At 59.8% G+C, this 13,300-nt stretch overlaps 1 protein-coding gene across 1 annotated transcript; it reads left to right on the top strand.

Annotated features, from left to right (window-relative positions):
* Positions 1 to 7,027: 7,027 nt before the first annotated feature.
* On the top strand, positions 7,028 to 7,654 carry LOC128918045 (GTP-binding protein Rhes-like). The gene has a single exon (XM_054221909.1). It carries the CDS (start codon positions 7,028 to 7,030, stop codon positions 7,652 to 7,654), a length of 627 nt encoding a protein of 208 aa, XP_054077884.1.
* Positions 7,655 to 13,300: the final 5,646 nt, after the last annotated feature.

Below are 13,300 nucleotides of genomic sequence, written 5' to 3'. Positions count from 1 at the left end.
CCCAGGGTTGTCTAGTACAGGCTGTTCGTGGGCTCCCTGCCCGCCCCCCCGCCACGCTGGCGCAGGTCCCTCAGTCCCCTTGGGGGGGGCTGCGGCAGGAAAAGGGGCTTGGCTTGGGTCAAGGTGGGGTTTCAAACCCAAGATGACCTCTTTTGCTTGGAAGAGGTTGGTCATATGGGGGAAGGATGAGCTGGGAAGCGCCCGTGCCAGGGTCAGCTTCCCTTCACCCCCGTGTCTGAGACCGGCTGCCGCGGCCACGACACGGGGGCTGAGCACCCTCTCTGGTGGCTGCACGGGTGACATTGGTTGCCACCAGCCTGGCTGCAGGTTGGATCAGCCCCATCCCTGGGGAAGGTCCTGTCCCCTCGGGCAGGGCATGCCACAGGGATGTTCTTGGTCATGCAGCTGGTCACGCCAGCGGGGATCTCCTCCCATCCCTCCTCCACCGGCACTGGAGGACCCCAAATCCAGCTCAGTTCTCCTCCCGTCTCCCTGCTGACGCCCAGCCCAGGGCTATGGGCAAACCTCAGCCCTCGCATCTTCCAACCAACTCCTGCCTCCGTGCAATTAAGGCTTTTAAGCCATTAACCCCATCTGGCACTGGGTGGGGGGGGACCAGCCCCAGGGAGGCAGTGGGGCAGGAGCCAGGGTTCGTGTGACCCTCTCCGGGGCTGGTCACCCCCATGTGCCCCCCCAAGACAAGGCTGAGCCACAGGCTTTCCCCGCTTGGGGTGGCATGTACCCCACGGCGGCCCCGCCAGCGCCGGGAACAGGATCCGTGCGGCGACACGCTGTTCCAGACAGAGCACGGAGCCCCACGTATGGCTCATCCATCTATGCATCAGGGAGGGCTGCGGCTTCCCTTTAAAGTGGGGGTGGAAGCGATGATAGCGGTTCAGATTTCTCCTCTCACCTGTTGCTAAATCAAAGGCCATTTGGATTTAATCTCCAGCAGAGGCAGGTTTAACCCCCTCCTGCGCGGCCGGGTGTCCCCACACCGGGGTGAGGACCTGCCTCGCCGACCCCTGATACAGGACAACTTGCTGCCAGCCCTCTCCTCCCCTCTCCCGATATTGCCTGGTCTCCCATCCAGGGCTCATTCCGGGTGGGAGAAATCAGGATTCACCCCGCGAGGCCACTGCCTGCGGTGATGGGCAGCAGCTGGGGACACAGCAGAGATGGTCTCGCCAGAGATTCTCATTGCTGACCGCTTCCTTCTCACCTTCTCAGCTGGAACACCAGAAAGCCCTGGCTGAAAACGCAGCTGCTCTCACGTACACCATGAATTAAACCATGGGCACAGAATCACAGAATGGTTCGGGTTGGAAGGGACCTTAAAGATCATCTAGTTCCAACCCCCCTGCCCTGGGCAGGGACACCTCCCACCAGCCCAGGTTGCTCCAAGCCCCGTCCAGCCTGGCCTTGAACCCCTCCAGGGATGGGGCAGCCACAGCTTCTCTGGGCAACCTGGGCCAGGGGCTCACCACCCTCACAGGAGAGAATTTCTTCCTGAGATCCAATCCAAATCTACCCTCTCTCAACTTGAGGCCGTTACCCCATGTCCTGTCATAACCCCCCCTGCTCCAGAGTCCCTCCCCATCTGTCCTGGAGCCCCTTTAGGGACTGGAAGGGGCTCTAAGGTCTCCCCGGAGCCTTCTCTTCTCCAGGCTGAACCCCCCCAGCTCGCTCAGCCTGTCCTCACGGCAGAGGGGCTACAGCCCTCCCAGCATCTCCGGGGCCTCCTCTGGCCCCGCTCCAACAGCTCCGTGTCCTTTTTGTGCTGAGGGCTCCAGAGCTGGACACAGCACTCCAGGTGGGGTCTCCCCAGATTGGAGCAGAGGGGCAGAATCCCCTCCCTCGCCCTGCTGGCCACGCTTCTTTTAATGCAGCCCAGGGCACGGTTGGCTCTCTGGGCTGCAAGCGTGCATCGCCAGCTCATGTTGAGCTTCTCGCCCACCAGCACCCCCAACTCCTTCTCCTCAGGGCTGCTCTCAAGCCATTCTCCACCCAACCTGTATTTGTGCCTGGGACTGCCATGATCCAGGTGCTTGTAATGATGCTTCATGGGCAAGGCACATCGTTCCCGTCAGCTGGGAAAGCTTCACCCCGTGTGTGACCGCACGGTGATCTGCCAGCTGGGCAGCGCAGGTTACTGGGGCACCGTGTCCGGGAATGGAGTGATGCCCAGCACCAGCTGCTCCAGCACTGTGCTGGAGAACATTGTTCCTGGCTTCCTCGGTGTTTACCGTCCCCTCTGAACCGTGACAGCTGAGCATTGAGATACGAGCTCCCCGAAAACTCATCCAGTCGCAGCACGGGCTGTTCCTTGCAAATTGTCCTACTGAAGCTCAGAGCTGCAGTGGAGACCAGTCCGGCAGCGGGGCTGGGAGCACTCAGCTGGTGGGAAAGGTTCCATGCTCTTTTGGGTTCACACTTCACAATCACTTCAAGGCACCAAACGTAAGGCTTGCTAAGTGAAATAAAATATGAACGTTTGTAAAAGATGCTGCAAAACGCGTCAGAACATTAGGGCCTTTACCTGGGAAAGCTCAGCTCACCCCCTCCAGCAGAGGAGCTCCGTCCCTCCAGCGTGGGCTGGCTCAGGGACAGAAGAGGCACCACGGTGTCCCGCGTCCCGGGCTGCGAGCAGCAGCGGGAGGGGAGCGTGTCACTTATGCAGAGCCCAGAGTTTCTCCCGTACCAAGTTCTGTTGGCTTTTTCCAGGAGGCGGGGGTCCAGCTCAGCTCCCTCCTCTACCTTCACCCCTCCATCTGCTGCTGCTGCTGCTCCCCAGCTCTCTCCTGCCAGCACATGGTGGGAAGCAGCAGTGCACACACCATTTTCCCGCGTTCTGCCCCAAACCGCCCTCTCCTGACTGCTGAAGGCTGCCCAGCCTGCGGGGGCTGTGCCCAGGCAGGGACTGACTAGCGTTTCAGGCTGGAGTCACTGCTCTGCCTGCGCCCTGGCACCGGCTGGGACAGTGGGGACCATCCCTCGCCTCCCCCCAGGGTACGCCACCGCGCTGTGGCTGTTGGCTTTGGGGCAAGGCTGACCAAGAACCTTCTTGTTGCACATCTCCAAGCATCCCTTGGTCCAGACCTGCCTGTGATTGCGGGGTGTGGGGCTCCACCTGCCCCAAACCCATCCCCAGCTCGTCTGTGCCCCATCACTGCTGTTGTCCCTCTGTCCTTCCTCCTGCTGCCTGCTCTCCTCCCCGCCAGCAGCTCGGGGCTGTTCTCCCTCCCTGCTCCCTCCCCGCCTCCCTCTTGGGGCATCATGGTCCCCTCTCCCGCGGGCACGTGCTGCGGTTCAGCGCTGGCAGAGGCTTTGCCCCCGCCATGCTCCGGTCCCCACGGGTGCAGCATGCCCCCTCGCTGCAGGATCAGAATCACTAAACCCCACAGGTGATGGATCCTGGACGCTCCCGCAGCCCTGCTGAAGCCAAGAGCCATCTCGGCTCCGCCCGCCATCTCAGCCGGTCCCCGTGGCCCAACGCACGGCTCACAGGATACAGGGCTCTCCTGTGTCCCCCTCTCCGAGTGCCCATAAAGGCCCCCTGAGTCTTTCCCTGGGGGAAACAGAGGCTTTAAATATTATTTTTTTTATAATCACAGACTGGCCGGGGTTGGAAGGGACCTCTGGAGATCATCTAGTCCAACCCCCTGCCAGAGCAGGGTCACCCAGAGCAGGTGGCACAGGAACGCCTCCAGGCGGGTTTGGAATGTCTCCAGAGATGGAGACTCCACCACCTCTCTGGGCAGCCTGTGCCAGGGCTCTGCCACCCTCAAAGGAAAGAAGTTCCTCCTCGTGTTGAGATGGAACTCCCTATGGTCAAGTTTGTGCCCGTTACCCCTTGTCCTGTCCCTGGGCGCCACTGAAAAGATCCTGGCCCCATCCTCCTGACACCCGCCCTTTAGGTATTTATAAGCTTTGATAAGATCCCCAATCAGTCCTCTTTTTTCCAGACTAAAAAAACCCAAATCCCTCAGCCTTTCTTCACAAGAGAGGTGTTCCAGTCCCCTCATCATCTTGGTAGCCTTGACCCATTGGGCTATAATACCAATTGGGTATAGCCATTGGGCTACAATACCAAAGGGTATTATGACCCAATAATGGGTCATTATTGACCCCATAATGACCCATTATGACCCATTATTGGGTCATAACAACTGACCCAAGGTGGCTGGCCAAGCCCTCCTTGAAAAATACAGTATTTAAGCACATCATTCTGGACACAAAAGGCTGCAAGCGTGTCTGGAAAACAAGTCGCTGCATTCATCCCTCTCTGGTTTCTTCCCTTCTTTGCCCCCAGTCCCCCCGCGCTTCGCTTTCCCTGCTGTCAGCCGACATAAGCTAATACGGAACGAGATATTCATGCAAAAGGCCTTTGGAAATATTCATTGCTCATCTCTTAACAAGATTACCCCTGAAATCCTCCATTGCTCTGAGGGAGATTTAAAACCTTTCAGGCTCTCGGTAACCATAGCAGCACAGATGTGAAAACCACGGGGAGACAACTGATGTGAAAAATCACTGGGGACGTACAGAGAGGCTGCGCGCGACCGCGGCGCCGAGGCAGGGCAGCTTCTCGGCCGCAGCACATCTCTTTGTCTAACCCAGCCAGGGCTGGCTCTTCACCCTGGCCACACCACGCAGGACACATCGGTTCTTTGCAGAAATGACTCAAAAATGCAGATATGGCACTAGTGATGTGACCTGGTGGTAGCTCCCATGGCACCAGGGTCACCTTTCCAGACACAATTTGGGAAATTCTCCACAGCTGGCGTTTCCCAGTGTGTCCGTCGGCTCCTTGCCCGCAGGGCGCTGGCAATAACGGGGATGGTTTAGAGCCAGGATGGGGCGTTTGGAGCCCGGGGTCCCCGTTCCCTCCTGCCACCGGTTCCTCCTTCACCTTGGGCACCATTTCTGCACCTGTAAGAGAGACACTGGGTGTTGTGAGGTTGAACAGATCCATGTTTTGAGGCCCTTCGGAATGAAATACTGGGAAATTGAGCAGGGGTGAGGGCACGGCACAGGCCCCTGGCACCTCCTGAGAGCCGGCTGTGCCCGGCGGAGCTTCACCAGAGCCAGCGGGGAGGAACTGCGGGAAACCCTTTCACCGCCTCTCTTGAAAAGCCCCATCGCTATGTCTATCTAAGCACAAAGCAGCATTAACCAAATTCTTTTGTAATAGAAAAAAAATGTTTTTTGTCTTTAAACAGCTTCCCAAACTGGGGTGAGATTATCTGTCATGCCCTGCTTCCTCCTTGTCTTCAGTTCTTCACTTCCACTGATGTTGATGGCACGCCAGGCACCAAAACGCAATCACCGCTTTGGTAACGTGCCTAAAGCCAGCACCCTCTGCTCATCCACCTCTTCTCCTGGTTTTTGGCCCGCCGTGGTCCTACGGCCGTGCCATCACATCTTCTGCAGCCTCAGCTCCTTCCAACTCCTGCGGCTCAGTCCTCCTTTGGCTCTGCTCGTGGCACAGCAAGTCTCTCCGGAAAGAGCTTCACGTTGGCCAGCGAAGGTGCATCACCAGATGGTGCAAAACCCCTCAGGGTGCCGTGGGGCACTGGGTATTTTTGTCCCATTGCCAGTCCTGTTAGGGACCCAACCTTCCCCGTCTCCCAGGGCAGGCTGAGCCCCGGGCAGGACTCTGCTCACCCCCATGCAATCTCTTGGCTCTCCTGGGAATAAGATCAGGTAGGGAAAGCTCTTAACATGGCTAACATGTGACGGTAATTGGGGGATTAAGAGGCAGGAATCATTCTCGTGAAAAGGGCTTTTGAAATCAACAGAATAAATTCAGCCAGAACTAAATGCCGGAACTGGCACTTCACTATGGAAAGAAATCCAACTGCTCTAAAACTACAGAAACCAGTCCAAAGCTAGAAAAATCCATACACGCACAAATTTGGGATAAAAACTTATTTTAACTTTTGAGCAAGTTCCCTTTGTATTTGCACTTTGCCTGAATCAGCTCCTGGAACAACTCCAGCGTGAAACGGGGACGGCGACGGCTGAGGAAACACACGCAGAGGTGCAGACCTGCACCGCCACGGGCAGTCCCACGTCCAGAGGCGATGCCCATCCACGCGGAGACGGGGACGGACACACATCCCGCCTCTCTGCCCCAGAAACCAACCCTCCGTTCTGGGTCACGGCTTTGCCGAAGCCGGGTGACGGCCGGCGCTCCCACCCACGGCTGCTCCTGGAGATGGCGATGCATCAATTTCAGGGAGATTTTCTTTTCCCCTCAGGTTAAATATTTCACAGAAATCACAGAATAACTGACAGCTGAACGCGGAGGTTATGACGCACGGGTTTCAGGGAGACCTTATTTTTCCCCTCAGCTCAAATATTTCATAGGCTCAGGAAAGAGTTGGACACAAACAAGCCCCCAGCCCCAAAAAAGTGCAAGGACCGCTGCAGGTGACCGGCCAGCCCCCCTGCCATGTCTGTCCATGAGCCGCCCAATGGGTGGGGGACCCCCACCCGGCTCCCCTGCCGCCAGCCAGCCCCCGCCAAGGAGCTCGGGTTAATCTCCAGGGAGGGGAGACGGGCAGGAGGGCTGGCGCAGCGTGACGGCTGCGACGCTGCCGGCTCCCCGGTGCTACCGGCGGCGGCAGGCGATGCAAGCGCAATGTGCGACGTAGCGCGGTGCTCTCCAGGGCTGGAGTGGCTCTTTCCAGGACTGAGCTCCGCGGATTGGCCCGGAGCACCCCACTCTCCTCCCTCCCTACCCCCCCTCTCCTTCAGCACCCTCAACCCACGGAGATTGGACAGCCGGGTGCCACATGGCAGAGAGGAACCAGGATAAAAGATGAGCTGGACTTGGGGACTGTAGCGTCCGCACGGCAGAACAGCCGGCAGAAGTTTGCAGGGAGGTGGCACCAAACTTCCCCAGCTGCACCGAGACGGTGCAGGGGAGGACGGACGGACGGACGCCAGGGCTGCGGCCACCCAGGGACACCCGTGAGGGGAGCGCCAGCTGCGGAGCATCCCGACCCCTCTGCGCCCAGCCATGTCCCCGGTGGTGAAGGAGAAGAACCACGTGCGGTTGGTCTTCTTGGGTGCTGCCGGCGTGGGCAAGACAGCCCTCATCCGCCGCTTCCTGATGGACACCTTCGAGCCCAAGCACCGGCGCACGGTGGAGGAGCTGCACAGCAAGGAGTACGAGGTGAGCGGGGCCACGGTCACGGTGGAAATCCTGGACACCAGCGGCAGCTACTCCTTCCCGGCCATGAGGAAGCTCTCCATTCAGAACAGCGATGCCTTCGCCCTGGTCTACGCCGTAGATGACGCCGAGTCCTTTGAGAGCGTCAAGAGCTTGCGGGAGGAGATCCTGGAGGTGAAGGAAGACAAGTTCCCTCCCATCGTGGTGGTGGGCAACAAGGCGGAGAGCGGTGGCGAGCGGCAGGTGCCGGCGGAGGATGCCCTGTCGCTGGTGGAGCTGGACTGGAACAGCCGCTTCGTGGAGACGTCGGCCAAGGACAACGAGAACGTCCTGGAGGTCTTCAGGGAGCTGCTGCAGCAAGCCAACCTGCCCAGCCGGCTCAGCCCGGCGCTCTGCAAGAGGAGGGAGACGTTGCCCAAGGAGCAGGCACTGAGGCCTCCCATGAACAAGACCAACAGCTGCTCGGTGTGCTGAGCCGGCCGCCCGCGGGAAGGCGCCGGTGGCAGCGGCAGCGGCTGGAAACTCAGGTGGGCTGGGTGGGGAGAGGCGCTGCCTCGGCCGAAACCAACCCCGCTGCCCCCCACCCCTCCCCTCCTCTTCCCCACCCGGCCCGCCGGCACCCCTGGGAGTCGGAGGTGACAAGGAGGAGGGACTCGGAAGGGATGGCGGTCACCCGGAGGGCGCGGGGAGAGGGCGAGAGCCCCAAAAGGCAGAGGGTACCTGGGGAAGCACCGTCGGTCAGCCGGCAGGTCGCGGCTGTGCCCTGGCGAGCTGGCAGACAGGCAGGAGGCAGGCAGGAGGCTCCTCGCGTGCTGGGAAATGGGGACAAACAGCGGGTCTTTGGCTGCATGCATCAGAAGGCAGATGCGGGCGCCCGTGCAGCTGCATCGCACCCGCCGGTGCCGCTCTCCTGGGTCCCCTCCGGGTCCTGTGTCACCTCGCCCCACACGCTCGCTCCTACAACCTCCTGGCACGGCTGTGGTTACAACATGTCCAAAGTAGTTTTGATTTTTGTACCTCGGGTAGGCACGTAGAGCATGCGATAGGGCAGTCTATGCATCTCTTCGGTTTTCTATTTTTGTGGGGTTTTTTTTTTTTTTTTTAGCATACCCAATAAACACGTTGTTGCAAAGTGGAGCTGGAAAACACCTGGGTTTCTTTCTGCTGTACCTCACATGCTGCAGTGCCTGATATCAGTGTTTTACGCCTGGACCCCTTATCGCTGCGTTTGCTTTCCCTCCTCCATCCTTATCTGGAGCATCCTGGCACCAGCGGAGCCTCCCTGGCAGTGTCAGGACATTCGGTGTTACGATTTTCCTGACAATTTAACCCCTAAAGTTTTTACCAAGCATGAGTAACTAAAAATAAAACAGCTCTTCTCACGGCCAAGTACAGAAAAGAACAACAGCCGTTAAAAGACAGCGGATCCGCTGAAATAAAACCCATAAACACATTAGAAGGAGCTAATAAAAGGAGTGGGGGAAGAGCACAGAAGGGCAGTATTTGCTGTGCTTCACCATGCGCGGCACTGATTTACTCGCCCCTCGCGCAGCCCGTCCCTGCTGTAACAAGCATTTAACCGGCTCAGCAGCCGCACAAACACAACAAATAAAGCTATTCAAGCCTGGGGGATTAAAGAGTCACCCACCCTGGTCCAGACCCGAGGTGAGCTGGGCAGTTTGGGAGTCTCCGGCTTCCAGAAGCCCGGCCCTAGTGTACGGTGTGCCCCTGCCCAGCCCAGTGATCCCACCCCCTTCCCGACCCGGACAGGGGAGAAGGTGCCGGCTGGGAGAGCCCAGGCTCCCCATGGGCATCCCTTGCAGGGGTCATAGAATCATAGAATCGGAAGGGACCTCTGGAGATCATCTAGTCCAACCCCCCAACGGGGTCCCATCTAGTCCCCCACCACCACGTCCCCCATGGGCACCGGCATAATGACAGCGACCCCCAGAAGCCAAAATCGTCCTCCTGGAGCCTGGCGCAGGATGAGGCCGGGGGCAGGCAGCGGGGAGGGTGGGCAAGTGCCTGGGTGGGCCTGGTTGCCCTCACTCTCCGGCTCGCCGCCACCATGATGCCCTGACACAGCTGCTCCTTGCCCAGCACCTCGGGGACACGCGGAGCAGCTCAGGGCAGAGCCCTTTCCTCGGGAAAACGGGGGTCCTGCTCAGAGGGAACGAAACATGAAGAAAGTTCCCTTTGGGCAGCTGACCCAAGGTGGTGGCACCCTGCCCACAGCGGGGATGGGCACAATGGACACAGCCACGGGTGATGCTACACCTTGGCTGTACCCATCAGCGGGGCCACCCTGCCGCGGATGGATGGGGACGGGGCTGTCCCTGCCAGCGCTGCCCACACTTGGCCATGACCGGGGGCACCTGGCCGTGCTGAGGCACCTCCCGGCCAGTGCAGTGGGTCCTGCCTCCGTGATCCGACCTCTCGCTAATTCGCCAAGCCCTGCAGGAGTTTCACAACTTGCAGAGAGGTTTTACTTCGGTTTAGAGCAGGGTTACGCTAGAATCAGGAGCACCAGGCTTTTTGCTTTACAGTACTATGCTAAAAGCAGAATAAAATGTCTTTGCAGCGTAAAATTAGGAAGGCGGGATGAGCGAGGCTGCCCTGTGCCCCAACTGCCGGCTTCCCCAGGCAGAGCAATAACCCCCGGGGGCTTCAGGACCCCCATTCCCAGCCCCAGACCTGCAGGATACAGCAGCTGCTGGGGCAGAGATGCTGACCGAGATGCTGGAGCTGCAACAGATGCAGAGACCGCGATGGTGGAGCAGCAGCAGCTGCAGACCAAGATGCTGGAGGTGCACAAGATGCAGAAACTAAGATGTTGGAGGTGCAGGAGACGCAAAGACTGAGATGTTGGAGGTGCTGACCGAGATGCTGGAGGTGCAGACTGAGATGCTGGAGCTCCAGAAGCTGCAGACCGAGATGCTGGAGCTCTAGAAATTGCAGACTGAGATGCTGAAGACGCAGAAACTGAGCTGCAGGAGCTGCAGACCAAGATGCCGGAGCTGCAGGAGCTGCCGACCGAGATGCTGGGGGTGCAGAAATCCTCTGGAGGGGCCACCCCCGGGTGCCCCTGCAGTACCGGGCTCCAGCAATGAGTGGAGCCATTGGAGGAGCTCCCCCAGCAGCTCATGCCACACACCCAATGCCTGCCAGCGTTATACAGCCCCCCCCAGACCGCTCCAGAGGGGTGGGATCCCCCCCGGGGCCGCCCCCAGCCCCGCTCCCCCGGCCGGGGGCTGGGATGCTGGTGGGATGGGGGGCAACGCTCCCCTGCCCTTCTGCCCCTCGCCTGACTGTCCCCCTCTCTGGCGTTGCGGGTTGGGGGGGTTTGTTTTTTTTTTTTACAGCAGTCACATGAAATCCTGGTGCAGGGGCTGCTGTGCCGGGGTTACGAACAGCCGCCTCGCCGGGCGCTGGGGTCAGGAAGCTTGGGCCATGGCATGGAAGCTGGGGGTTAGCGGGCTTTGGCCGTGCAGGGACTCTGGCAGGACAAGAGCCTTTTCCATGTCTTCCCCCCGCCGCGGCTCCGTGCAGGATGCAGGGCCGGGGAGAGCAGCCAGGAGCCTCAGCCCCCGCCAACCTGCCGGGCACCGCGTTTCGGTGCAGAAGGGCTGTGGAATAGCTGTCCTGCCAAAATGCAAATAAAGCAGCGTGGTAAAGAGCCCCCGCTGCCTGTCCCCGGGGAGGGATCTGTGCCAGACACAGCGGTGTCTCCGAGGTGGCGTGAGCCCTGCCCCAGCTGCTGCCTGTCGGTGCGCTGGGACTCCAGCAGCGCTTCTCGGATCAGGGGGCTGGAGCCCCTCTGCTGTGAGGACAGGCTGAGAGAGCTGGGGGGGTTCAGCCTGGGGAAGAGAAGGCTCCGGGGAGACCTTAGAGCCCCTTCCAGTCCCTAAAGGGGCTCCAGGAGAGAGGGGGAGGGACTCTGGATCAGGGAGTGGAGCGATAGGACGAGGGGTAACAGTTTTAACCTGAAAGAGGGGAGATTTAGATTGGATATTAGGAAGAAATTCTTGGCTGTGAGGGCAGTGAGCCCCTGGCCCAGGTTGCCCAGAGAAGCTGTGGCTGCCCCATCCCTGGAGGGGTTCAAGGCCAGGCTGGACGGGGCTTGGAGCAACCTGGGCTGGTGGGGGGTGTCCCTGCCCAGGGCAGGGGGTGGCACTGGGTGGGCTTCAAGGTCCCTTCCAACCCGAACCATTCTGTGATTCTCCTGTGCCGGAGCAGGGCAAGACGTGACCCCGCTGCAAATGTGCCGAGTGAGGTGAAAAATAGGCAGGTCCTGCATCTCACGGCCTGAGGGTTGTGTGTGCAGCCTGTGTTCAGCCTCTGCTTCCGCAGAAAAACGCAGCTGAGGGCACTCCCGGTGGAGCTGGGTCCCGCAGGGGTGGTAAAGCCCTGTACAACGGGGTGTGGTGACGAACTAAACACCTGCCGCTCATTTTCCCTCAACAAGCGGCAACAAGTGAAATGGCTTTTCTTTCCCAGACACCAGTCACAGCTACTGCACGCAGCAGACCCGCAGCACGGGCAGCCGAGCCCAGGGGGGACGGTGGAGCGTGTGATGGAGTGAGCCCCGCACGCGGCTCGAGCTGTCCCTGCAAACCCCCACCCCAGGCACGTGCCTGATGAGAGGAGCCAAATTTGCCCTTCCTTCTGCCTCCCCTCCCAGGAGGAGGAGGAGGAGGCAGCTGGGGCAGATGCTTTGTGCCAGGGCTTCAGGAGAAAGCCTGGGGAGAGCAGGATCCATCCAAACATCCACCTGGGTCCCCCCCAGCTCAGCTCTGCCCTGAAGCGCTTGGTTGTCCCCAGCAGAGCCTTGGGGACAGAGAAGTTAACTGTAATGTAGTGGGGAGGATGCCCATGACGGTGGCCCAGGGGCAATCGGGGCCTGCTGTGGGCCATCAGGGCTGTCCTCTCTCTCCCATAGCGGTGTGCCAGAGGCTGCTGCAACGCCTCGGGGCACAGGATCCTGGGAAAAGCATTGATCCCTAGGAAACAACCCCCAGGCACGACACTGCTGTCCCCGGGTTGGCATCCCAGGCAGCAGCGGTGCTGGCTCTCCCAACCCGAGGGGTTTCATCACACTGGTCTTCTTAGTGTGGGTTGGTTTCTCACAGGTGAGCGATTATGGCCATGTGTAGAGGGGCCCTGGTACCGGGGAGGGGAGGTTTTGCTGAGCACAACAGCGGGACAAGGACACAGGTGGGTGTCCCTGCCCCTGTGGGGTGACCGTGGGCAAGTCGCGCTCCCTTCGCAGGGCTGCTCTGTAAACGCCAGCCCCTCGGCAGTGGTGCGGTCTGTGCCGGGCACACACCACCCCTCACTGCCGCCCTGGCTGGTGCTGAGTCTCTGCTGCTGCTTTTCTATCAAAAAAAAAAACCAAACCAAAAACCTTGTGGTGAACTTGACCCATCCATGTGCCGAACCACCCTCTTTCCACCCTCAAAATGTCAGAAAGGTCCTGAGCATCTTTCCATCGCAACTCTTTTCTTTCCCTTCCCCCTGCCTCCCCCTTCCCCAGTCAGACCATTTCACTCCAGACTCGCCTCCAGAGCAGCCGCCAGCCCGCGTCTCCCCTGGAGAAGAGCTCCCTGTGATCCCTCCTGTTCTGTTCCACATCATGTAGCACATCCCATCAAACCGCCGCGAGATGCTCCCGCTTAATTTGTGTACACAAACAATCAGGGGGAATCAAGACGCCGCCTGCGAGAGCCGCGCACCAGTGACAGCCGCGCTGGCCCGCGGGGGGGGGCATCAGCTGCGAGACCGCGCTGTGCCTAATTGGTGCTGGCTCCTGCCGTTTGCTCGGGTCTTGATTGATGGAAAGATGTGGCACAAACACTTAAGCCAAGGACACCGAACGAGAAAGCAAAACATTTTAAAAGGAAAAGCGGCACTTACTCGTTGAGGGTATAATTAGCTGTATTTGTCTTTAGGGCCTTTCGCTGAGCGCGGCTCGGCACAGGGGAAAACAAGCCGGTGTGCTGAGTGCTGTGGAAGGAGCGAACCTGCCGCCCCCACACCAGCAGAGGGTCTGCCAGAGGGTCTGTCCCACAGCTGGACTGGGACCCAGCTGGCCCCGCACTGGGCTGACTGGGGAGAGCCATT

The sequence above is a fragment of the Rissa tridactyla genome, chromosome 15 (genome assembly GCF_028500815.1).
Source record: "Rissa tridactyla isolate bRisTri1 chromosome 15, bRisTri1.patW.cur.20221130, whole genome shotgun sequence".
Taxonomy (NCBI): domain Eukaryota; kingdom Metazoa; phylum Chordata; class Aves; order Charadriiformes; family Laridae; genus Rissa; species Rissa tridactyla.
This window is presented reverse-complemented; position numbering and strand designations above follow the sequence as displayed.

Coding starts and splice junctions, on each gene's coding strand:
- LOC128918045 (XM_054221909.1), top strand. CDS start 7,028: ATGTCCCCGGTGGTGAAGGAGAAGAACCACGTGCGGTTGGTCTTCTTG.